General features: G+C 38.9%; 2 protein-coding genes across 3 annotated transcripts in view; both read right to left on the bottom strand.

The window, feature by feature from the left end:
- ITGA8 (integrin subunit alpha 8) overlaps nt 1–9,075 on the bottom strand; it is a 112,171-nt gene extending 103,096 nt beyond the window's left edge. Inside the window, exons 1-2 of the mRNA XM_066316781.1 lie at nt 8,891–9,075; nt 8,618–8,742 (exon numbers count right to left, since the gene is read on the bottom strand). Coding sequence (XP_066172878.1) covers nt 8,618–8,742; nt 8,891–9,075 — 310 coding nt within the window. The remainder of the gene's footprint in view (nt 1–8,617; nt 8,743–8,890) is intronic.
- Nucleotides 9,076–14,875: 5,800 nt separating this feature from the next.
- Nucleotides 14,876–25,642, bottom strand: part of MINDY3 (MINDY lysine 48 deubiquitinase 3) — a 49,122-nt gene continuing 38,355 nt past the window's right edge. For both annotated transcript variants that reach the window (XM_066316788.1, XM_066316794.1), the window contains 5 exons: nt 25,421–25,493; nt 24,573–24,645; nt 19,857–19,944; nt 16,797–16,868; nt 14,876–15,941 (listed from right to left, as the gene is read on the bottom strand). In XM_066316788.1, coding sequence (XP_066172885.1) covers nt 15,792–15,941; nt 16,797–16,868; nt 19,857–19,944; nt 24,573–24,645; nt 25,421–25,493 — 456 coding nt within the window. In that variant the 3' untranslated portion in view covers nt 14,876–15,791. The remainder of the gene's footprint in view (nt 15,942–16,796; nt 16,869–19,856; nt 19,945–24,572; nt 24,646–25,420; nt 25,494–25,642) is intronic.

The following is a 25,642-nucleotide window of genomic DNA, read 5'->3' as shown; positions in this document are numbered from 1 at the left end:
CATTATATGATAGGGAAATAGCTGTCTTTGGGCTATTTATGGGCATCTGAGACCCACAGGCTAAGTTTATACTGTACCTCTACCCATATTTTTGTGAGGAGCAAAAACTTCATGGGAATTCAGGCTGCATTCACATGTCATCTTCTCTTCTGGAGGAGAATGCCTGGCCGCCCTTAAGAAGGAGTCCAGGCTATCTTGTATCATGATATGTGACACTAGTGCAAGGATAGCAAGAGTACAAGGCAGCAGCTGGGCTGGGCACACAACGCCTGAGCCTGTCCACAGAGAGGTCCAAGGAGTGCCTGAGTACCAGCTGGATTGCTTCAGAGCCAGCCCAGGAGCTGTTCCAGATGGTTAACAGTCTGTATGACTTGCAAATTTGGCTTGAGACACAGCTCTGGAGTCACTCATAATCATACTGCCTAAGACGGTATTGCAGACTAAGGCCCAGACAACCAGGAACATGCGGAGCAGAGAGATTTATAAATATAAATTTAGGTATGAGGACATCCTTAAATTGCATTTCAGCAAACCCAAAGCACCTCATTTTCTACTGCAGGAACCACGACTCCTATACATGGTATTGCCCTGCAATCCAGATTCAGAAGCAGCTCTGGAAATACAGAAGCATGATTATTAAAACCAGCATTCCTTCACCGAGTTTTTTAGTTGAGGTACCTAGGGGCTACCAAACAGGAAAAAAAGAAAAAAAAAGCCCCTTACATTGCCAAAACGATAGCTGGACAAATTTGAGTTTGGACAGCAAAAAACAAACCTATGTTAAGAGCAATAGCACAGATTCACTTGTAGGAATTAAAACCTAAATCTAGAGCAAATATTAGTGCAAAATCCATAATTTACACACATTAGAGTAAATTTGATGTTTTCTATGGGAGTTGGTCTCCTCTAAGTCACTAAGTCAACATATCATAAACAGCTTAACAGGCATGAACCAAATATTTCCCTTACCAATATTTTTTTATACTAATTATTATCTGCATAAGAGATGTATGGGCAAACACTGGTTATTACTTAGTGTAACTCATTCAGGTCTTGAAAATCGTAAGTAAAAAATGCAGCATCTTTTACAATTTAAAAATACTCAAACGAACAAAAGCAAATCAAGGTGGTGATCATTCAAAGGTTGGACTCCATGATCTTAGAGGTCTTTTCCAATTTAAATGATTCTGTGAAAATATTTTAATCAAATTTAACACAGGAAAACAATGTTTCTAGTCAATGCAAAATATCTGTCTATGTAATACACCTGCAGCTCTTTCACATAAGTTTTCACCATTCTGGAATTTTGAAAAGTATTATATCTAAATGCTCTGGGTCTACTTGCCTGTGTGTCCTGGATAAACACAGATGTCCATTAACCAGGCATCTGCAGCAGGTTCAGCTACACTCTGCCCTCACATCTGGGCCTACATCCATGATGGCAAACCCCTTTCAAATACCTATTTTGATATATCTGTGTACGTATCTATGTACATCAATCATATTAAAAATATAGGTAAAATATAATACATGGATTTAATACATTTTTACGTAATTATGCATACACAGCATAGAGGTGAACAATTATCAAAATCTACCCATATTTGTATAAAATGTGAATACAAACATATAAAACAAACAAATATTCCTATAAATCTATAGAGGTAAAGGAAAATTAATATCCCTGACATGGAGACAAGACTTGGAATGTTATGTACAGTTCTGAGACATCACGCCTTGCAGATGTTTGGCCCAAAGAAGAGAAAGAAAAGGATGATTTATTTGTGCTTCATCCAGTGTTCAATAGGTAGAGAGAAGAGAGTGCCAAACTCCCATCTGAGGTATGTGGCAAAAGGAAAAGGAGCAACAAGACACAAGTTGCAGCAAGGGAATTTCTGAATAAATCTTAAGCACCAGAAGAGATTCCTCAGAGAGACTGTGGCTCTCCCCCTCTAAGGTGGTTTCAAAAGATGGTGACAAAAGGCTCTGAGCAAACACAGTTAACTCAGAGAACAGTTTTGCTGTGTCATTATGTTCTGGCTTACAGAAGGGAAGAGGGAGAGGAAATGGTCCTAAAATACTTGCTTCCATATTCTAGAAATGAGGGAAAAAAGGTAATCTTGACAATCCTACCACCGCATCACTAACATAAGAGCCCAATGGTACCACCCGTTATAAAGCAAAGGTAACTAAGTAACTTTCACAGTGTCATTGATATTAGACCCTCACCACAGAGACTGAACTCAAATGCAAAGCTAAACTCTAGGTATGATCTAGGGAACTAGGCCAACAATTGCTTTAAATTAATGCTTAGGCGGAAAACGGACTCTGAAGTGGAGAAATAGTAAGGGTATGCAAAATGCTGTCATGATGAGAAGAGTTGCTTCTATATTTAGATTTATCTGGTTCTGCAACCATCTACTTTATATCTGGTTTCTACTGCAGCTTAGCTGCTATTCATATGAGTCATTTTAATTTAATAGATAATATCTAGACAGTTTTACTTGGACATTCCATGAATCATACACACAACTCCCCCCTCCAAAAAAAAAAAAACAAAATTTAAAGAAAATCAAACCCAGTAGGATTTTTTCCCTAAATACAATCTGATCAAAATCAAATTAAGACCTTAGGGCTTGAACTAACATAGCTAGGAGTATTTTTTCCTTTCTTCAGATAGGGCTGAGACTTACAAAAGAAACTCATGAGGGTCTATTATAAATCAGAATGCTACAAGTCAACCATGACATTCCAGATAAGGTCTTACTGGCATAGTGGACTAAAATGTGTCAACATTTAAAAGTACAACAAAGTTCTCTCAGATATTTCTCTTGAGATGCAAATTCAGTTTTATAACAGGATTCTGAGCTTTCCCCAGAATCTGACTATCTCCACCGCAAATGATTTCTTCATGTAACTAAAGCTCTGAAGTCCCAGAATACTAAAGCTCTCAAGTCCCAGAATCTCCTTATATAGTACCTGGGTTCTGTTAGAATCAGCTCAACTGCTGGCCAGATTAGCTCATGTTTTTTATCAACTGCACACTTGGTCAGAACTGATTTACATCCCCCTTCCCTGCTCCTCTTCAGAGCCTGTTTAGATTTTTTTCCAGCTAGTTTAGAAAAATATAGCCTATTTTAGTAAAACCGGTAGAGATAACTGATAGAAAAGAAAACACTCCAGTGTGTTCTGGAAATTTAAGGGAAGTGGTATCTGAAATTCTGCCTTCAGGACCTAATTTAAAATATAAGAATTTAATGCAGCCTATTAAGTATTACAATTAAAAGTGACCCTAATAATGAGTTTCCAAAATCTGAACTATTAGCTTTTTATCAGATTTCAAATGCAATAGTGCACTTTAGGGAGTATTTAGATCTGCTTCTACCTGCAAGATGCTTCAATTGGTTCAGAAGTTGCCTAGTTAACCAAGAGAGGAGAAAGTTTTCTTGATATTGCTCTCCTACTACCTCTCCTGGCAGCTGAATGGAAGAGCACGCAGCTGAAACAAGGACTTGAGGTAATTCTACCTCAGTGTTAATGCAAAAATAGTCATTGTAAACCCATTTCATACAGAAGAAACTGAAAAGAAGTTAGCTTTGTGTAGGTAAGAGAGGAAAGACAGACCACAAACCTTTAATATGATGCCAACGCTTGTTTCCCTGTCCTCTCATTGAGTTTCAGAGTATCACAGCCTTACACTGCAATGCAACCAGACAGCTTCACAAAGTAGGGAAACAAGGGAGAAGAGTTACTGCCCTTCAATCTATATATCCTGGAGTAAGGGGATACTAAAAGCCCTTCCATTATACTTTATCTCAGTTCCCTGCTGCAATGGAGCAGGTTAAAGCACCCATTGTGCTCTCAGGGGCAGTGCTTTGAGCTTCTTCCCAGAGCCTTGACCCTGGCACACAGATTTAGGGAGCTTTAAAGAAGTGCAAACATGGGACTGCAGAGTCAGTGCTGTATCAAGAGCAGGAAACACAGAGAGTTCCTGCTAAAGCCCCTTCCTGGCTGCAGGCCATATCACTGGCCAACCCATAAGGGAATGTCCGGTTACATGACTTGCTTATGGATGGGTCAGCTCAAATCCTACATGACAAAATTGCATCCTCCTTCCTTCCTTAGCCCCTCTGTTGCTTGTCAGGAATGGTATTCATCAATAGGATTAATTACTGCAAGTAAATAACCTCATTGCTTTGGACATCTCTGGGTTAGCTACCATGAAGAGCAGAGATGGGTGGCCTGAGAAATTAGTAACCATCTGGGACAACTTCCTCTAGAGAAATTTCAGTTGGGTGATGTGGCTTTTAGGACTGAGCTGCAGATACTCCTGCACCTCTACTAACTCTAACTAAGCCATCTTCTCAGCAGGGTAGTTTACCCCACACACATTTCCACATTAGCACAGGTTATGCAGTTGCCCATAGCATTCAGACCATCTTGGGCATCCTAACACATGCACAGTGCCACAGAGATGACTTCAGCAGTAGTCTTGTTTTTGAGTATCATGGCTGGCAGTAAGGAGCTCAGTCTGTGTTTGAACATGATTGAACATGGCTCCCAACACTAGTCATGCATTTTTAAAGGTTTTTTGTATCTTTCACAGGGAACACAGTGAATACTGTGGTATCTGTATTCTGATCTTAGCCTCTGAGGAAAAATAAAAAAGAGTAAGGGGCCTTCATAAATCACAAAGACTTTTTTTTGTCATTTAAAGCTTATATGATCCAAAAAGTAAAGTTTAATACTGAGTGCCACAGTCTGTGTGGTAAGAGGGAGGTTACCGGCACCTTGCCAGTGATTGGGTGCATCCCTTGCAGAATCATATCCCTGATTCACTGGGCAACACTGCAGTTGTCTCCCACCAGTGTCAGGATGTCAGATTCAGTTAAGCCAGGCACTCATGCTCTCCCTTTGGGACTCTATGGCTCAGGATATAGAATGACATATTTTAAAATAACACTTTAGTTATTGCAAAAATAAAAATATATTACTTACATAACTAAATAAAGAAACAAATCCCTTCAACCAAACACCCACTGCAGAACCAAAAATCATCCTATCTCAGCACTGAACATCATAAAATTAACCTAAGCAAGACTAAGTTTTTAACTAAGGTGTCTGTCACTTACTTGGTTCCCTTGTACCACTTATTGAACAAATGCCTCCTCTGTCTAAGGCAATAAATATAGTTTAGAAATTCAATGGATTACTTTTTCTTCTTTAGGTTTCCTGACTCATGAGCCTGCTCACATTCATCATTGCCTTTTAACAAGCCTTAAATGTTGGTGGAGAGAGATTTTGTTTCTTTTTAGTTAACAAGGCACATCTACCCATTTGTTAAACAACTCAATAACTGTAAAATACATGATAACTATAAATTCGTACAGAGTAACTCCACATCTTAATATCTGAAAATGTCCAGAATCTTGACTTAAAGCCATCACAGAATACTAGCCAGTGTCCTCCCTATTTTAATTTAGTAGTATCAAGATAGTAACAGTGTTAATACAAATAACACAAAAGCATTGGCAAACAAAGGAATCTCACTTGAAGTTAGCTGTGCTATTTTTGTGGAAACACAAATAATCGGTGCTGTTGCATATGAGTCTTACCAATTAGATGCCCACTTAAGATACTTTTTTGTGGCAGTAGAAGTCCAAAAATCATCCAAGTACACACACTGGATGTTCCCTCTTCAAGGGCAAAACGTAACTCACATTGAATGCAACATGCATTTGTGTATCCAGTCCTCAGAAGAAGAAGACATGAGTCCTTGTGGTCATATGTAATTTAAGTCACTGTCTTTCAACCTCTTGGATTTGTTAATCTCTTGAATTTTTACGTAAAATTGAAAATTTTAGTTTTTGTGATGTGAAGCAATTTCACATATTGAACTTTAGATATAGTATATGGAGTATGCTTGACTTTAACAATTTTTTTAGAATTCAGAAGTCCTCCCCATTGAAATTTGAGGCTGAAAAATGCCAATTTGGCAAATTCTTTATCCATTTGTTAGTACACACTGCCTTTCCAGTTCTTTTCATTTCCACTCAGTTTTTATTTCTGAACTTAATTCAGAATGCTCCCAATTATTCAGTATTTTTTTCTTTTATTGTGCTTTGCTTAGCTAATCTAACTGAAAGAGATAATATTTAGCTAGAGTCAAGAAGAAAGTATTGAAAAATGGAAGCTTAGTATAAAAAATGCATCAAAATGAAATCTTTCAGCTTCAAAGCAGCCTCTGTAGTTCTTCTGTTTTGTTTCAGAAAATATTCCCAAAGCTTTACAAGGCATGAAGTATGAATCTTTAATAGTAAAGCTGCTACAACTGAACTTCTAGTCTTCTAACAACTTTTGAGTGTTTCTGTTTTGGAAGAAAGAAAAATCTTGTGGTAAAGGCACTGGAAGAAGGAAAAGCTCCCAAGTCAGTTACCAGTACCATCATCAACTTTTAGTATGATCTTTGACAACCCAGACAAGCTTTTTTCTGTTTATTAGAATAAATATTAAAAATGGGAATAGCAACATGCCTGAGTGATGTTGTAGGACAAGGCATAATGAGTATGAGATGCCTGTACAGGAGTCATGAACATGGCAAACACCCCACATATTTACCAAGGCCTATCTATGTCCCAGAAGGCATAACATAGCTAAAGGCTTCAAAAGAAACTTTGTGTGACAGACTATTTGAAACAGTTTCATCTAGGACAGAGCTCATGTGGACTACTCGGCTTAGGAGAAAAGCGGAAAAGAAGGAAAATGTGAACCTGTAAATAATGGCTTTGGAAGAGAAAAAAAATTACATGTAATATACATCCAGAAATCAGCTAAAAGTATATTGGAGATGGCCTTTCTGCTGCTGGCAATGAAGAATAGGGTGTGGTACAAGCCATGCAAGCCTTCCTGGGGTCCTTGTCTACAGGACATTGCTAACTGTGCAAGATGACACCTTGACTGCCCTGGGGACTAGAATTAGAGAGCCAGGGACAGCACTGCTAAAGCTGCCTATGCTGCCACCCCTCCCACAAGGACAGTGCATCTCTGCTACACCACAGCTGCACTCTGGCTTAACTTCAGCAGTCCACAAGGATTCTATCTGGAGGACGCAACAATCTCAGGAAGACTGAATGAACCACCCTTTGGAGATTCCAAGCTGAATAGTTGTGTGATACAGTCCAAAGCCTTATTGATGTACTTACTCCTCAGTTTCTTTGTGCCCTTATTCAAAACACAGTATCTGCAAAAGCACATCTCTGCCAAGAGTTTGGAGTTGTCTCAAGTTTCCCACAGGAAAGCCAGATGTCCTTCTAGTTTCATCACTGTATTTTCATACATTTTTCAAAACTCCCCTTCAAAAATGTGATGGAATTTTCATTTGGCTATAAGTTTTCTATTCAAACTTGAAATTATTTTGTGTAGATAATACATTCCACTTTTGTTACATGAACTCTCTAACCGTAAGATGGGAAATACATGAATATCTCCTTTATCCCCTGATTTTATTTTAAAAATGTACACACAGGACATATCACAATTAAAATAATGTATGCATACTGTCTATACACATTTCCATTTATATATACAACCAGATGCTGTACATAGTTTTACCTGCCCCAGTAGCCATATACACACACATGAACTATCACTTATTTTGTTTTGAAGAACGCTCAGCACAATGGGACAATCATCCTGACCAGTATTCCTAGACATTAACACAGTAAAAGATGTGGGTGGCTGGAGTTGGGAGGAGTAAAGAACTGCACTGCTTATTTGCTACAGTTAAGTGAGCTCTTCTAATTTAACTTCTGCTTTCAGAAAAAAAAATTGTATTGTGCTCCCATTTCAATAAAACACAAATATGAAGATTAAATATAACCTAAAGAATAATAATTTTGCTTAATGGTCAAGCTGTCAAAGTCTGCCTAAATAAAGGAATTAGTTTTAAAGTCTCTGCAAACACTAGGTTTAAATTATTTTCAAGACCAATAAAGAGACAACAGAAAACATAAACAGCTTGAATTGTTTAAAACGTGTGTTCCCTCTAATTAAATAAGAAACATCTGTCTTGGGATTTTGGAAGTGGATATAATCTATCCACATTGTGCCTAAATCCGTTTGCATCTAACTTCAGTATTCTGAAACAAAATTCTTGCTTTCTGAATAGAATTATATAAGCATGCCACACGAGACACTTCATCCATCTGAACAGCCAGAAATCCCCTAGTTGAAAATATCAACAAACACTAGAAATCCTCTTATTTCCATAGTTCAGACAAGTGTGAGAAAAGGCTTTTGGGGCTTTGCCTTCTGAACATGCAAAAACATTTTCAAAAGCAGGAATCTGCCACAAATACCCGTCATTAAAGAAGAAAAAAAGGCAGTTATTAAGATGAACTACCGATCCTTGAGGTCACAATCCTGTTATTTTTCCGGAGACCATTAAACTTCCCTGCAAGAGCACATGCATTCAGACTCTCAGGAGCGGGATTTCTACCCGAGTGCAGATACTCCGACTAAAGCGACCCAAGAACAGAGATCGCGGAGGAGCCGAGGGGACCCGGGCACGGCGGCGCGACACAGACCGCGCTGCGCCGCGGGACAGCCGCGCACTTACTGGTGTTGTCGAAGGGGATCTGCCGGCACCGGGCGGCGGGCCAGGCGCAGTAATACACCGCTCCTCCTTCCACGATGTCTGGCTGCGTGGTGTTGGCTTTGGGAGCTCCCACCAGGACGCTGACCCTGCGAAACACACCGGGAGGTCACCGGGGCGGTCGGGGCGGGCGGGCGATGGGCGCTGTCACCCCCGGGCGCGACGCCGCCGTTCGCCCATCGCCTTCCCACAGCGTTCCCCGGGCCCGGCCCCGCCACCCCCGGCGGCGGCACTCACGTGCTGGGGTCGGGGATGTAGAAGTCCACCGAGTACCCGAAGTAGCTGCCGGGGGGGCCGCTGTACACCGTCAGCTTCTCCTCGTCCAGGTTGAAAGCCACCAGCGCCGGCGCCCAGAGCAGCGCTGACAGGAGGAGCAGCCGGCGCTGCCAGCGGCGGGGCCGCCCGCGGCTGAGGGGCAGCATCCTCGCCGCCCCCGCGGCCGGCTCCCGCTGGCGCAGGGGAGCAGAGCGCAGTTGTGCGGCGGCCGTGCGGTGCGGAGCGGAGCGGGGCGCAGAGATGCGGAGCGGGGCGCAGAGATGCGGAGCGCAGAGGAGAGGCGCGGAGCCGGGCGGAGAGGTGCGGTCCGGCCGCCGTGCGCGGGCGGGGGGCGGCGCGGGAGGCTCGGCCCCGCTCGCCCCTGAGGAGGCGCGCTCGGGCGCCCCCTGGCGGCCCGCTGCAGCCCCGGCCGCGGGCAGCGAGCGCCCGAGGCTCCGCCGGACAACCTGCCACACGCCGGTAAGCACGGAGCACCGTGACCGCCCGGCAGCTGCCGTGGGGCGGAAGTGTTCACGCGGGGAGATGTCGGAGCGTGCGCTGGTGGTTTCGAGTTGAATTTCTCTCGACTTCCATAATTTTCAAGGGTTTGAACTAAAGAGCCTGATACTTGAAAATCTCTTTAAGGAAACTGAAGTGCATTGAAAAAATGTAAACCTCCGTCAGACTGTTATTTGGTTGCTCGGCATGGTCATTATTAAATAGAAACCAAAGAACCCCAGCAACGAAAAAACCCCTTCTAACCACAGGAAAGATGTAGAGCCAGGCACAGAGTTCAGAGCACGTCAGAAGATGCAATTATTTTCTCAGTTGCTCTCAAAGTTCCCCCCCGTGGTGCCTGGCTACGTGAAGTTTTAATGAGCTGAAGGAGGCACTTCGCACTGGCGAAGAGGAGAGCCTCGAGCACAGCTCCATGCAGGCGCAGGTGTCGTGCCGCTTTTCCCATAGAAATAACCTATTGAACGTGGCACAAAAATGGAACGGTGCTTTTAGAAAGCTCCTCTAGTAATGTCTTCGTGAAAGTAATTAAAAAGGATGGAGCTGTAAAACTCCTCTCTTGTGCGAGCTCCACAACAGTTTCAACTGGTTTTGTTAAGAATATATAGAAAATCCTGACTGCCTGAAATGCTCCCTTCCCCTACGAAGCTGTGTGGCATCACACCCACATCTTGAGGGGACAGTATTATTAATATTTTTCTCTGGCCAACGCAAAGGTAGCAAGAAAAGGAGAAACATTTTATTTTCCATGTAATCAGCTCTGTAACAATAAGGAAAAATAATTGTTTTTCAGCATTTATAACACAGATATGTCCAAAACAGGATCAGAAAAAGATAAAAAGAATAGAGAAGAAATATAAACATGCTGCATTAGATCTACCTCTGAAAGCAGTTGAGAGCAGTTTGTTTTGTTGTGAGGTTCTGGTTATGTTACTTTTCTGTTTGTTTTATTTTAAGTGCTTTATGGCAAGATTATTCAGATAAGACTGACATTCCTTCTCACAAAAATAGAACTGTTTATTTTCAGCATTAACTGTGTGACCCTTAGCCGTCCCCACAAGCTTGTGATATTCCTTAATTCTGCTTGCCTTATATTTATGCCAAATTTATTTTCTAAATAGTGAAACATGACCATTGACATTATTTTATTACTTTACATTGTACAAGTATCTCTTGGAGATCTAAGAACCAGTAATCAATTCAGAAGTGAAGTACTTCTGAATGACTTTAGGATTACCTACCCTTAACAGTCATGCAGTCTTATGGTGATTGAAGGCATTTAGAAGTTGTGTTGCCTTATGCTAAATAATACAATAATAATAATGCTCCTTTTTAGCATAGCAATCAGTTCCAAGGCTGAGTGTCACAAATGTAGTTTCTGCGGCTTGGAGAACTGCTCAGACTGCAGCTCAGAGCACTGGCACTCAGAAGTGAGAAGGCAGGACATTCTGGTGCTGTACCCATCTTCTACTGATCCATCCAAAACAGTTAAATTCAGTAGTTAGCACAGTTGGAGATTGGCGAGTGTTCACATAAATGAAGCTGAAGAGGCATAACCAAGAACAGCGGCAGTTCTCATGTGCTCCCTTGTACCTGCCTTTCAGTTAGAAATACATGCCACCTAATCTGGTTGTTTTGAGCTAAATTTTACAATGTAAAAAACTGCTCCAAATGGCTATCAGTGCTAAAACCTGCAGAAGGCAGGGCAGCATGAAAAGAAGGAACTGTCTTTCAAGATCGTTTCACCCCCCCAAAGTGTTAACCTACAGCAGTCCCCCCCCCGCCCCCGCTTACCCTTTTCCTTTTTTTTATCCTCTCTCTCTATTAAGTAGACACACATGCATGCAGGATATTCCAAGTCAACTCAAAGAGATAAACAAAAAACATAATTTGTGTTTCTAAGGATTTCCAGTGTTTCCCTAAAGCTGGACCTGTTCTGATCACTAGAAGCTCATTTCATATTTTGCTTTCCTCGGACTTTAGAAATGTTTGAAGTGCACACTGATCTGCACTGCATAAGAGGTAAGCAGCTCCCCCAGTTGCTGGTAGACTGAAGTTTGCACTTTAGCATACCTGTGGTCTGATACATCAACTCCTTTGAATATCTAACTAAAAAGTCTTAATAGGCTCTAGAACTACACCTAGAGCCAGGACAGAGAGCTTTTATAAGAACATTTGGCCAAGAGTCAAAAAATCATTATCTACCTTATAGAATAAATGGAAGGCTGGATGTGGGATTTAGTAATTTATGAAGAAAAATGTGAGATTCATGGTATGCATTTCTACAGCTAATATTATGTGCAGTTGGTGATGTTAATATGTCATCATGGTGCTTCCAATCTTAAAAACAGATGAACCATATCTTCTACAGAAAGTTTTGTTGATGTGAAACTTCAGTATTAATATTTTCTAGGAGGAGCCCTCCATTATCAGGGCTTTAATGTTATCTATGTTATTATTTAGTAATCAACCTGCTAGCAGAGGAACAAGTAATTCAAAGAATCATATGGGCTTTTAACATAAGTCTTATCAAAATTAGTGGCAATATTACTGTTAAATATTTTCAAAATATGGCTTTACAGAAGCTGAAATGTCCAACTCCCACAGGAAAACTTACCTTTCAGTTGTTTCCTAGCTTTGTTTCTGTAGGCTGGGAGCCTTCTCCTGAACTGTGGTTGGAGCAACTACACAGACAGTATTTTGTATTGATTATCGTGTCACAAGAGGATGAAATGAGGATGTGACCATGAATTACAAAGAGAGTGAGTTTGTGGGATCTGAATCCAGGATGACATGCCGACAAAAGATGTTCAGCATTTCTCTTTGAACCTTACCTTTGTGAACACTCTCCAAGTTAAAAATCTTAGCAGAAGTCATTCCTACATGAAAAGCATTTAAGCTCATTTTAGATTGAGCAGATTAAATCATCTATCAATCAAAGCATATAGTCTACAGAAAAATCAGTTGCTTTTCAAGACATCTCCTGGAAATACTGATTTTTCATTAGTTATAGCTATTAACTAGTTTAATGCATAAAAATCACTGTAAAATGGAGTCTAATGAGCCAATCTACCATGCTGGTGAAAGCAGAGACTTTGTATGTGAGACTCCAAAGGATGGGATGTTGCAGAGGAAGCTGCGGATGTAGTGTTCCCACTACATCTCTGGCTATCACCAGCAGCAGAGCTGCAGCACAAGGCTGGCACAGCTGCAGGAAACTGAAGGTGCTCTCCAGAACATGTCAGAAGTTTTGTGCTGAGCAGCCTTACTTGTAAGCAGGAGCATCCAGAGTAGCAGTCCACAGCCTGACTGCAGACACTCATCTAGCTGGACAGCGAATTAGTGCACGGCCTTAAGGGAGGTTCTTGTTTCTGCTTGGAAACTGATGTGTAGACACAGCCACTCTTCTCCCCCAATGCATTTTGACTCCCACACATGCCTGCTCCATCAAGGCCCATCTTGGGCTTCTTTGACCTGAACTCACCGACACAAGAACTGAAGAGATAAGAGAAAGCATACAGATGAACCAGAGAAATTGGAACTATCTGAAGGAAAAAAACTTCAGAAGTATCCAAAAACCAAAATGCCTAGCATGTATTTAAGTGACTGACTGTTTTAAAGGGCTCTTGGTGTGGATTCTAATAAGAGTATTTATGTTTGGGTTTGTACTGGCTGCTTACCTTAACAGTTCAGACTTCAACAAAGCAAATATGTATTTGTTAGCCTTCAGCCTTTCAAATATAACTCACCTGGACTAGTATGAAGCACTAGACGTAGTCTTTCGCTTATTTACTTAGTTATTTGAAGGTGTCTGACTGTAAACCTCAGTATACACTGAAGTGGAAATAATTTCTTTTACCATTTACTTGGCAGCTGACCCCAGGACTCTCCCTTCCCCCCTTTTTATGAAAGTGAATTTAGAGCAAGAAGACACCAACATGTATCTGAACAATTTTCTGTCTCAAAGGGTTTTGAGACATTGGAGAGAAAAACCAGTTTTCCAGACAACTGTCCAACATTCTGCTAACTGCACCATGTTGTCAGCTAGGACAAGAGTTGTCTTCCAGAACATACTGACCTTTCCTGGGCAATTAAAATTGAACAACTCTGCAGAAAAGCCCCTAGTGTATTAATCAAAATGTCATATAATTGCATATTTAGCTCACATGCTTTCTTACAGTTAGCATTATCAATTTGCTCTGGTTACTTACAGGATGTATTTAATCCCATAGAGTGCACTGATTTTAATGACTAGGCCTCAATTTGCAAACTGCAATATATACATACATAGGCAGCATAGGCAGCACTTAGAGCAGAACAACCTATATAGAGGTTTCTAGACATTTTTTCTATGAAAGCAAATCAAATGTAGCAAACGTTAAGGCCCTGCCTGTTTTAAGTCTGCCAACTAAATAAGCACATTCTTTTAGGGGACAAAAAGTGAATTTCCGTAAGTGCAGAATCTCTCCCATCTTGCTCATCACAGAAGAAAGGCTGGAAAGGTTCAGTTGGCTGAGGCTCTCAGATGAGCTGCCTAAATGCCACGAAGCACTGTTAGTTAGCCTCTGTAATCCAAAAATAAATGAAGTAAACCAGAATCCAGGCCTCTAACAATGAGGCAGTATGAAGGAAAAAGGATACAGGAATGAGGGTTCTTGTATCACACCATCATCAGCTAAATGTCTCTGGAGTACAGCAAAAGTTTTAAATCAGACTAAAGGCAGACCTCACATCAGCTCAGCTTCTAATTTTCTTTTTTTTTTTTTTCCTGTGAGATAGAACATCAATTTTATGAGAGTGGGCTAGAAAAAAAAGATGCATATTCTAACAGATTCAAGCTATGATTCAGTGCAAAATCTGGTGTGAGGTACTCTAGTACATGCCAAGGACAGACACCAGAATTCAAGAGAAAGAGCAAGAATTTTTCCCCTTCCAAGGTGTCAGGGGAAGTCTAAAGAAATTTATCTTAAATGTGCAAAATCAGCTAAAACAAATACCTATCAAGTTTGAGATTTTTTTGAAAAGTCAAGTTCCACCTTGATAAGCAGATTCTCTTAATCTATCTATATTTTTCAGCAGTAATACCACTGTTGCACAGGTTTTTAATGTCAAGCCCACACTGCAAGGCAGAATACTTGTGTTTTGAGTAAAGTTTTCCTAAGAAAAACTAAGGATTTTTTTCAAATCATTGTTATCTGCAAAGGAATTTTTTTTTTTCAGAAAAAGAAATCTAACAAAAATACTCTCTTAATACTAAGATACTCTGCTGTCAGTCTGCAAATAAGGAATGGTCTTGGTAATTGTGGAAGTTAAGAATTTACCTTTTGGTGTGTGTTTTTTCTCCCCCAGGATGCATTCAACTCGAAAGCTGACATTTCTAAACCTGTGGTCCCTTTTCCTCATCTCAGAGAAGCAGCAAACAAGTCCAGGTAAACCAAACTTTAAATAATATATGATTCAAGGAAAAGATTTTATTTTAGGGCTAAGAACTTGATAATAAATAAAGGAATATAATAATGTAATAGCAGATGTTCTCATGCACTTAACACATACAGTAATGCTGGCTTACACTGCTGTTTGGACAAATTAGGAGGTATTTGGCAATATTGTAAGTTTTGAATAGTTTAAAGATTATAGAACAAGAAATTCTTTCTGCTGCTTTTACATTTCTTTTATACAAGTTCAAATAAATATTAATATATCTATTTTTCCTCAGATTTTCTGTTCACTTTTAACATGCCCAATAACTAAGCCACAGTAATATACAACTGCCAAGAAAGAGTATTTAAGAATTATACTTATTCCTAAAAATGTATCATATTTATGTCACATTGTGCAAGCTCTTTAGGTAAAATTAGATTTTAGGAAAAACTGCAGAAAATTTAAACTCATTAAAACATATCCAGTGCAAAGGCCAGTCTAGTCCACACATTATGGTACTGTAATGTAAGCTAATATAATTAAAATAATAAAACATGCCTATATGACTGAGAAAGCTGAATATGTTTCATGTTTTAAAGATCTGACATCTAATATGCAGATTCTGCAGTATCAGAATTTTTCAAATCTTCATGAGATGGCAAAATAATGGCAAGATTTTATAAGTAGGCTTTTTTTTTTTAGGATAACTCACATTAACAGTACTACAGTGGCCAAAAAAGACAAACTATTATAATAGAAATCAATCTGATTAAAAAATTAAATATTCCAATTAACACTGAAAAAGTGTTTGTAATCATTATTTACAATTCCTCAATGATACCAGTGTATAACTTCACACAGTCAAAGTATACCACTCCCCAAGCAATTCCAATTGCGTATCCCCACTGGAGGATCCAACAGCTGGATGTTGTTCATGGACAACCCATCAGTTTAGGGAAGGAGATCGGTCTGTGGTCCAGAGCAGTTCTATGTACGGCCATTTGGTCTGCAAGCAGCGCTTCACAGGAGTGTCATCTGTCTGCAGCATTGGTTCTTCAAAGCCCATGACAACTGCTGTGCCTTCTACATACATGACCTGTCAAAGGAAACCCAACTCTGTCAGCCTGCTCAAAAACTGGAAGATGAGATGATTATTTTCACCAGGTCAGGAGAGGACCTGTTATGATACACATGAAATCTGTGAAGTTTTACATACTTCTTTTTTTTAATGAAATAGAAATATGAAATAAAAAAAACTGTAATCTTTGAATGCTTCTGCTTACATTCTGAGGTATGGAACTGGTGGAGATTTCACAGGGGTAATTTTAAGGACTTAACTACAAGCTATTTCAAAGACTGAGCAGGTATATTTTCCGGAGGAAGTCTTAAGTCATTCTTGTTCCTTATGTCTCTTAATGCCTTACAATCTTTTACTCTAAATTCTCCTTCAGGAACTTAGAAGCAGCCATATTGTGTTTGGTATACCCCTTGTTTCAAGAACACTAAAAATGAAACAGGTCATCTTTGTTTCCTCAGTAAATAGCTCCAAAATAAACCTTCATTCTTTGGTACAAGCCTGGACTACTAAAAATATTCATTAAAAAATTCTAAACAACCTAACTTGGATGTAGAGTTACATCTTGAAGTCGCACTTCTTGTATGTTACATGTCCACTGTTCCTTACAGTTCAGAGCCCCCTTACGACAAGCAGGTGTGAGAAGTGCTCTTTTAAAAAAGCAGAGTTTCAGAGATGTGGTCTGGACAATCCAGTAGAGTAGTTCAAATACAATTAGGAGCACAAAAGAGTTTCCAATTCCAAATATATAATTTTAGAAGAAAAATATCAAAATAATAACTTTGTAAAAGTCTGTTTCAACTTAAGAGTATTTTCCTTGTAACTATATTCAGTTTTGCTTAGTAATTGTTAGTAGGGCTTAATTGTAAATCTTACCTTTTCATTATAATTAGATTGCTTCAGTCCATTGTAATGGTAAACAGTGAATGACTCTGAAACCCTGGAGTCCTAATAGAAAGAAAACAGTCAATTTCATGTGGCATCCATTGTGCCTTGATTCTCTTCTCTTTACAACTTGATAGATGCATTCAACCGGAAAAACTCAAGAAAGCTGTTTAAAAAGTGCCATTTACTTTACGTGACAAATCTTCATTTTACCTTTCTCATCAGAAATAAAAAACCCCAAATGTCAGTGAATTAATGAGTAATGCCCCCAAGAGCAACTCATGATTTTCTGTGTTTACCTGGACACTGAACTACAACTTCAGCATGGAGAAGCCATCCTTTTTTTTAATGTCAGACACCTTATCCAGTAGTCACATGCATGTTTATTTAGGATGGTTTGGATGCCACAAAGTATTTTACTAAGGACCAGATCCAATCTCTGGCCCTCCATCTGAGAGCTAAAAGGCTAATATACTCCTATGTGGGTCTAAGAAACCAATTTTGAAGACACCAGTTCTGCTGAGGTCCAACAGCAAAGGTACTGGCTCTTGGTGATCTTTACATTCCAAGTGTTTAAATGCTGCAGTCCTAAGAGGACTGAAAGCTTTGGATTTCACTGAACCAGGAAACACAAACCAGGTGTACTATCAGCACTTTTATGCCTACTGGATCAGACTCTAAACAAAAGCTTATCCCTTTTTTGAGCACATAAAAGTAAAGGCTGGAACAAGAATTAATCTCCTCAGGTTACAGTACATCCATCTGATTAGAAAAACCCTCATTTGTTTTTCTACTCTTGAATGATTCACAAACTCTGTTTCTCTATGGGTCTCTCACAGTCATTCAGGCTATTCAGTGGAGGGAGGCTGGTGAAAAGGAAGGTAAGAGGTAACTCTGCTTACAGAAATTGCTTCAGAGAGATTAAAAAAAGAAAAAAAGGCTAACAGGGAATTCAGGAATCCCTCTCTCCAGGTGACTTCCCTAAGTAGTAAGGAGTCAGGCTGAGTAGCTTTGAATAATTTGTTTCTAAGCCAACAGCTTTCAGAAGGAAAGCTGAGACACCTTCTTGCTTTTGAGGAGTTGAGTACTTTCTAGGAGAGTAAGAACTGGGGTTTGAATATTCTCATCAAAAGAATCAAACCTGCATCTCCTGAGCCCTAGCTATATGTTAAAATATTAACATCAACAATCCCAGCCATCATGGTATCTGTTATTTCCTCACAGTATTTAAAAGAAAGACATTCATCTTCATTTCTGCAGAATTTCACATTCAGAAAGAACTCTGAGCAAGGTGTCAGTATGGGTAAGGGCTACTGCTATCTGATCCACAGAGTACAGACAGACTGAAAAAATGAATACTGGCAGGTTCCAGTCCAAAACATGCTGATTGCTCAAATAGCACCCATAAGGCAGTAACAATTCCCATGTTTTTTGCTGGAGCCAGTGAAAGTTTAACAGGACAGGCAAAACTGAGTGGTGGGGAATCACACGTAGCAGGGAATTAGGACTTGACAGACAGGCACTGACTCAGGGGCTCCAGCTTTACAGGAGGCAGAGTTCCTTCACCAAAGTGATCAAGGCAGAGTTCTGTCCATGACTGTACTATGCTTTGTTCTCCAGCTTCCCTTCTTCAGTCAATGATGCCCTTATGACAGGCAGGAGAGGCAGCAGCCCCATGCAATGGCTCTTTTCTCCTCCCTATGGCCCACGGTACTGGACAGCCAATTATGGAGGATGTTCCCTAGCATTCTGAACTTCATTCTAAGCTTTCTAAAATGAAGCAGTGGAGCCTTGCAGATTTGCAAATGTAATATAATTGTAGAGAAATAAATTATATTCAATTGTACATACATTTCCACCTCTGTCTGAACAAATGAAAGGAAGAAACAGTTGGCAAAAATACAAGGCAGATACAATTTTAAAAGGCTAGACAAAAGGAACACTAACTCCTCTTTCTCTTTCCTCCAGATGACGAAAACCTCTGAATGATATATTTAGTCCCTACCATCTTTGGCAGTGCAATTCTACTGTCTTCTGACTGACCATGTTTCATAGTACTATACCCAGTGCTGCACAATCCTAACAAAAAGAACCTTGCTGAAGGCACTTGAACCCATCAGTTTCACATTTCCTTGACTGTAAAAATGAAGACACACAGTTTCAGTGACATTAAGCTAAAACGCCTTTAAAGAAGTATTCTCAGCTCTTCTCCTGCTTCCACCAGCCTTTCAATCCCTAGGTAAACCTGCTCTCTTTTGCCAATAAAAGCATGTGCACAGCCATGGAACAAGTCCCCACACACCTGCAAAGACATCTCTTATCCAGACCAACTCCCTCTCCTGGTTTACCACAAATCTGTTTAAAGAGGCTCCTGATGGCAGGGACGCAGTGTATGAGCAGGAAAATGTGATCCAAGGCAAAAGGAAAAGAGGAGAGCAGTGCTAGGTTAACACCTAGCACTTACATTCTTAAAGAATATATTCTTTAACCATTAGTGGTGCAGTCTTAAAGAATATATGGAACAGACTGAGAGTGTGAAAATAATTTTCCAATACTCTAACATCCACATACATTAAACCAAAGTTTATTATGACTTTTTTGCTAAACCATCAAAAATTTTATATTATCAAGAAATGTACATAAAAATAGTTTTAAATATGTTTTCGACCTTTTCCAATCTACAAGCAACCTTTTAAACATTGATAAAACCAGTATGGTAATTTATTCTCAGAAAAAACAAACTTAGATGAACTTTCTGAGTAAGGAAACAGTTCAATGTCATATACACAAAATGATTATATATTTCCTGAAGTTAAATTTAGAACAATGGAATTTCCTTCCAGTGTAAAGCTGACAAAATCATGGACCTGTTACAGAAAACAGAAGTCTACCATTTGTGGTGGAATACAGAAGTTATCTGCAGATCAGCTGAGTTGAATGAACACAATACTTATTAAGAATTACTTCTGTGATATTCAGGAAAGTTTTTAATGAATCTCAAAGCCAAGCAGAATAAACAATGCTCTGCAGCAATAAAGCTATATTGATTACCTGCTCAGGGAAAAATTCTTGTAGAAAGGGACCCAGTAGTATGATGCCCAGTCCTTCTGGGTCTAATTTGGTCTTCATGAGGTTTACACTAAGATTAAAAACATTGGATATAGAAGTATGAGTTAGACACTTTTATTCTTGCATGACTAAGTTATGCTGTACTACCACAGTACTGACTGCCAAGTATAGCAATACTATTCTATTTTTAATCATAAGGGACAAATCCACCAGAATGGCATGCAAGTTGCCAAAACATGGTTATTTTTAAGTAAAAGTAATCTGTTATTTTAAATTAAACTGTGATTATTCTGAAGGACCACCATATTTGGTCAAATAATTTGAAACCCATATAATCTAAAACCAGGTTTACAGCCCAAAAGGCACTTTGCTGTCTTGTAAGCATTCTTTAAAGATACAAAAACCAGTCATCTTTCAAATACAGCTCTGTTACTGCCAAACAACCTGTTTTTAAACAGAGATTTGAAAACTTTCCAAGATTTTCTAAGTACGCTGAAATAAAATTAAATTTAACAGATACATTTCTTATTTAGATCACGTACTTGGTATCAAAGAAGCCAGAACCAACAAACAATGGAAATACTAACAATACTAATCTGGAAGCCTTACTGCACAACTACGGTCTAATTTTGGGTCACTGCAAACGAAGGTCAATTATAAGGCTATGTATCTATTTAAGCAATATATTTCTACAGGCAGCAGATTGTATCTATTTGCATCTACCTAGCCCTCTGCTTGAGTTCCAAGTTGTACCGTACACAAGAATGTCCTCATTGGATCAAACCAACAGAGCGTCTTGCCCAGTATCCTGACACTGGTCAGTAGTGGATGCTTACGATAGAGAACAAAAGGGCAAACACACATCCTTAGTTTACCCTCCCCATTTCCAGCAGTGTGCTGCTCAAAGACATCTTCAGTGACAGGCAGTATCTAAAACACAAAGATATATATTTTTCTTTCCATGCATGTGCCTAATTGACTTTGAACCCATCTATAATTCTGGCTCTTAAAAACTCGTCAAAAAATTTGAATTAAACTATGGATTCTGGGAATAGATGTCTTCTCTGTTTTGAACCTGTCACCTGTCATTCAGTTTGATGACACCTCATTTTTGTATTGTGTGAAGCAATTAACAGTTCTTTCCTATTTACTGTGTCAATGGTTGTCTACCTTTTCCAGGGCAAACAGTTTTTCTAATTTTCCTTGCACTAATGGCATTCGGTATCTTTAATTAGCCTTGCTGCCTTCCTGTTACCTTTCTACAATATTCTTTTTCCAAGACAGAGTGAAAAATCAGGCATTTATATAATAACGTAACTCCTATAAATCCCACTCCACATGTCTATCACTATGAGTTTAAATCTAAAGATCTGTCTCCTGACCAGTAAATCTAGTTCACAGACCAACAATGTGTATGTGAAATCAGCACTGTTTCATCCCCTGAGCAACCAATCTCTATTTACTTTATTGACACTTCTCTGTTACTGTATCTTTTGCTGCTCTTACCCATTCTTTTTTTTTAATATCTCCAACACATTTGTATCAGCAACAGTCATACAAATCTCTACTGTCAAATCCTTGCTGGTAAAGGAAAAAATTCACAGACTTAGTACAAATTCCTGTAAAATTCCTCTAATTATCTCCCTCCATTAAGGAAAAGAGTGACATTTTTATTCTTTGATCAATTCCTAACGTACAAAAAGTATTCCTTCCTATTCCATGTCTACACATGAAATATTTATATGTGAATTTTCCCTAGACTGACCTTCAAATCCTTTTCTAAGTCCTATTGTTCGTTTGTCACTTTTCTCATTCCTATACTGCTTCACAGTGGTAGGTGACCTAAAACAGTTCAGCAATGTCATTCTGATGTTTCTTCAGGATTTGGGTTTTTTTTACTTATTCTGACACTTCAGAATCTTTAGTTACTCTGACACCCATCAAAGGCTTAGGTGCGGAACCACTCCGTAATCTTCTCCAGTGATGAGAACTGCTCCCTACCACCTTCTCTGGTGAATATGAAGAACTCACTGCACTTTTCTAATTGACTTTGAACACTTTTAAGACATTGGGAATCATCTGTCAGAACTACAAACATCTTGCAAGCCTCTTGGCACTGATGGGCTCAGAAGAATACTATTAGGATTTTTTCCATAACTTCGCTTATTAGTCTACAAATTTTAACTCTGCTTTATACTGTATTTACATTTAACATACCATAAATCCAGATTCTTCCCTTTTTTTAAGGTTGGCACTATGTTTTCCTTTCATAAGACACACTTCTGGTTTCTCATAGACCTCTCTTTTATTACTTAGGCCTTTAACCACCCCCGAAGTCTCTTTTGTTGGGGGCTGTGGGGAGAAAGCATACTTTCCAAGGTCTTTCTGATTGCTGCACAGAAGCTTTTTGTCATTTTGGCTACTACTTACGTTTCTTCATCTTTAAGTAACTTCCTTTCTTGGTCCTGGCATAGAACTAGAAGTATATTATTTGGATTCTTTTTGTTTCTTCCTCAACACACAGAGGATGTATTATGCAAATCTTAAAGAGAGTGTCTCTGTTAATACATTCTGTCCTTGGAAGAAGAATTTTAAAATTCATAATACTGAATGAGGTATCCTATAAACTATGCTAATTTATTATCTTAAAAAAATTCACTACTCAAGTGAAACCATGACTGAGGATTTGCAAGATACTGGACTTCAATCCTTCTGTTCCTCATTCCCAGTGTTCTCAAAGAACAAAATTTTGGCTATTTCAGTGGCTGTTTGAAACCTGCCCAAATTCTTGAATTGCTGCAATGGAATTGCAAAAACAATGTGTTTGCAAACAGAACTGTAACAGAAAATTTTTTAAAATGCACTTAAAATTATGTAATAAAATTAAAGCAAGGACTAAACTCATTAAGAAATACAGGAACTGTTTAAAAATACAGCACCATGTAAGTTTTTAAATATGGCCAGTGCACAAAATTCAATCAGTTAAGCACGAGGGTAAATCTAATAAACTTGGATTGTGCTATGTTTGTGCTATGTTTCAACTGAGGTTTTAACCTTCAGCAAATCATTAACACCTTTCAATGTTACTGGTACCACAGCAGAGCTACTGAACACTTGTGTTTCAGTCTTCTCAGTGCAAAGTCTGGCACCTTCACCTTCTGAAGAGGTGAAGAGGTTACAAGTGTTGGGGTGATGGCTTCAGTACTGTTAAGGCTGAGAAGTGTGTGGGGACAGAAGCCTCCACTACTGGTCCAACAGACAGAGAGCATAAAATGTTTTAAGCAAGCTAAACCTACATTGACAGATGTGCTCAAACTGGTGCCCTGAAGGGCATGAAATGGTTTTTAGAAACAAGCAAAACAAATGAGAAGTAGGCTCTCAGACACATTTACTAAAAGACTAGAAAACTACTAAAAACACATGCATTAGGCAATACATATTTTTAAGAGGAGATGATTTAAGACTCCATGGTTTGATCATGGCTTTCCAATACAGCAGGTATTTTGACTGGCTCTTTGTACATCAGCTTATATTTTATGTGCTCTGCACAATAAAATAGGACAGGGTTATGCAACAAATGCCTTAAAAGACAAATAGCAAAATGGAAAACCCGCTGAATGAAGAAAGAGGATTTCTGCAGATATATTGAGACAGCAGAACAAAAAGGCGTAAAAAATCTTCTCAGACCTATTAAACAATGGCTTTTTTTCTTTCCCCTCCTTTAAAAATATTTCTTTTGCAGATTTCGCCACTTATTCGTAATATGAATATGAGCCTTTTGTCCTGTACTTTCTTTTCGTTTGAGTATCTCTTTATTTCAATTTTTACTCTTATCCTCCAGAGAACAACTCAGTAAACTTCATTACACTATAACATTTGAAAGGAGATAAAATGGGCTCAATCACTTTTCAGATGGCTGTGGTAAGTAAATATGCAGTCCCCACAGTCATTCCAGTTTTCACCTAACTAAACTAGACCAAATGTTCACAAGAGAGCAGAAGCAACTTCTGGCACAGTAAAAATGTCCAAGTATTCAGCTCTCGTTTCTGGGTCAAGCATTTAGTCACAAAACATGGTAAGTTTTGACACTGAAGGTTAACTGCTGTCACTTAATATTAGTCTTGTCTGTCCATATTAGAGCTAAAGCATTTGAGTTTTAACTTCAACCCTGGGAATCAGTATATTATTTCTGAAAATAAATGGCAATTATAAACACTACTAGGTCCTGAGTGCTGGTGGAAACAAAACTGTAACTGAAGCAGTTTCAGCTTCCAACACTGCTGAAAGATCCAGCGGTAATCCAAACTTGCCTCTGAATACCTTGACTGTTTAGCTCCTCTGTCACAACCTTTCACCCGCATTAATTTACAGAAATATAATCCCAACCATCTCCTCATTATATAGCAATACAGTAGGTTTGAGGGGTTTTTTTTGCTTCTAATTATCACTACCGAAGTTAGAGGCATCTTAATTTTAATTCCTCCCATTTAATTTAAAGCGTAACATTTCAAAAATAACATTCTGTGCCCAGAACGTAAACTAGGAAAAAAGAAATCCAAACCAGGAAAAAACCCCTAAACTAAAACCGACCCGAAATTATAATAGATATGTGGTGAACTGAATCAAGAAAGAATCCTTAAATGATAATTAATGTCATTAATTGATACTTCTGCAGTATTTAAATTTTATTATACTTACTATTCAGGATCTGAAACAAGGTCCAGAGCCTTCATTACATCTTCTAGCAGTGTGTCAGGTATAAACCCATTATCTGAAGAAGTAGTAAAGTTTCTTGTGAGGAAAAGAAACAAAATGCTTTGCAGGAGAACAAATTTCACTCAAAAATACCAATACAACATAGCTTTATCAGTAAAATTTGCAAGCAAATGGTGGGGTTCTAGAAGGAAAGGAGTTTTCAAACACTTCTCTCAGACTTTAACAAAAAAAGAGTAAAATACAGAAACTAGATTCATCACTCATACACTTAAAAGCTTAATACTTGCTAAGAATTCAATCGTTGTACAGAATTTTCCACTAGGTACTGTTCTTCCCTTTGGATTAGTTAAAATAATACCTGAATGCTAGACATCCTCTGTTTTCCAAAACTTAAGAAAATTTTCTGTGTATGCTGCATACATTCAAGAACAAAATCTCATGAAGAATGAATCATATCAGATGAGCTGTTTTATGAAAATTTAATATAGAAGAAATAAATTTTATTTAAGCTTTAGACCATAACAAGGTTGAACAACGTCTCTTAAAACTCTAGTTACTATTGCACAACTTCCCTTGCTGCAGAATTCTCAGGTAATTTCTTCACAAAATTATGGAATGGTCTAGGCTAGAAGGGACATTACAGATCACTTAGTTCCAACCTGCCTGCTGTGGGCAGGGAGACCTTCCAGTAGACCAGTATGCTCAATGTCACTTGTAGATTGACTCCTGTACTGAACACTTCTTAAGGACTAGGCATTTCATTCCTCACTTAATGAGTGCATTTCTATTAAAAAAAAAAAAATTATTTCAGCACAAAGTACAACCCTTACCCTCAGGGTCATATGTCTGGAAAACTCTTCTTGCTTGTTCTGAAGGTGCCTCAGGAGCGACAAGGGCCATGTCCTATGGGGGTGGAAAAAAAAAAAACACCACCAAAAAGAAAACTTACAGAATATTCTCACTTCAGATACAGATTACTAAGAAAATATTTTGCCATACTACACCCAGTTGGAACCTAAATTAATGAAAATTTCAATACAACAGAAGAAAAG

Source organism: Sylvia atricapilla, chromosome 1, assembly GCF_009819655.1.
Source record: "Sylvia atricapilla isolate bSylAtr1 chromosome 1, bSylAtr1.pri, whole genome shotgun sequence".
NCBI lineage: Eukaryota > Metazoa > Chordata > Aves > Passeriformes > Sylviidae > Sylvia > Sylvia atricapilla.
The sequence above is the reverse complement of the archived record's forward strand: the minus strand, read 5'-3'. Positions and strand labels throughout refer to the sequence as shown.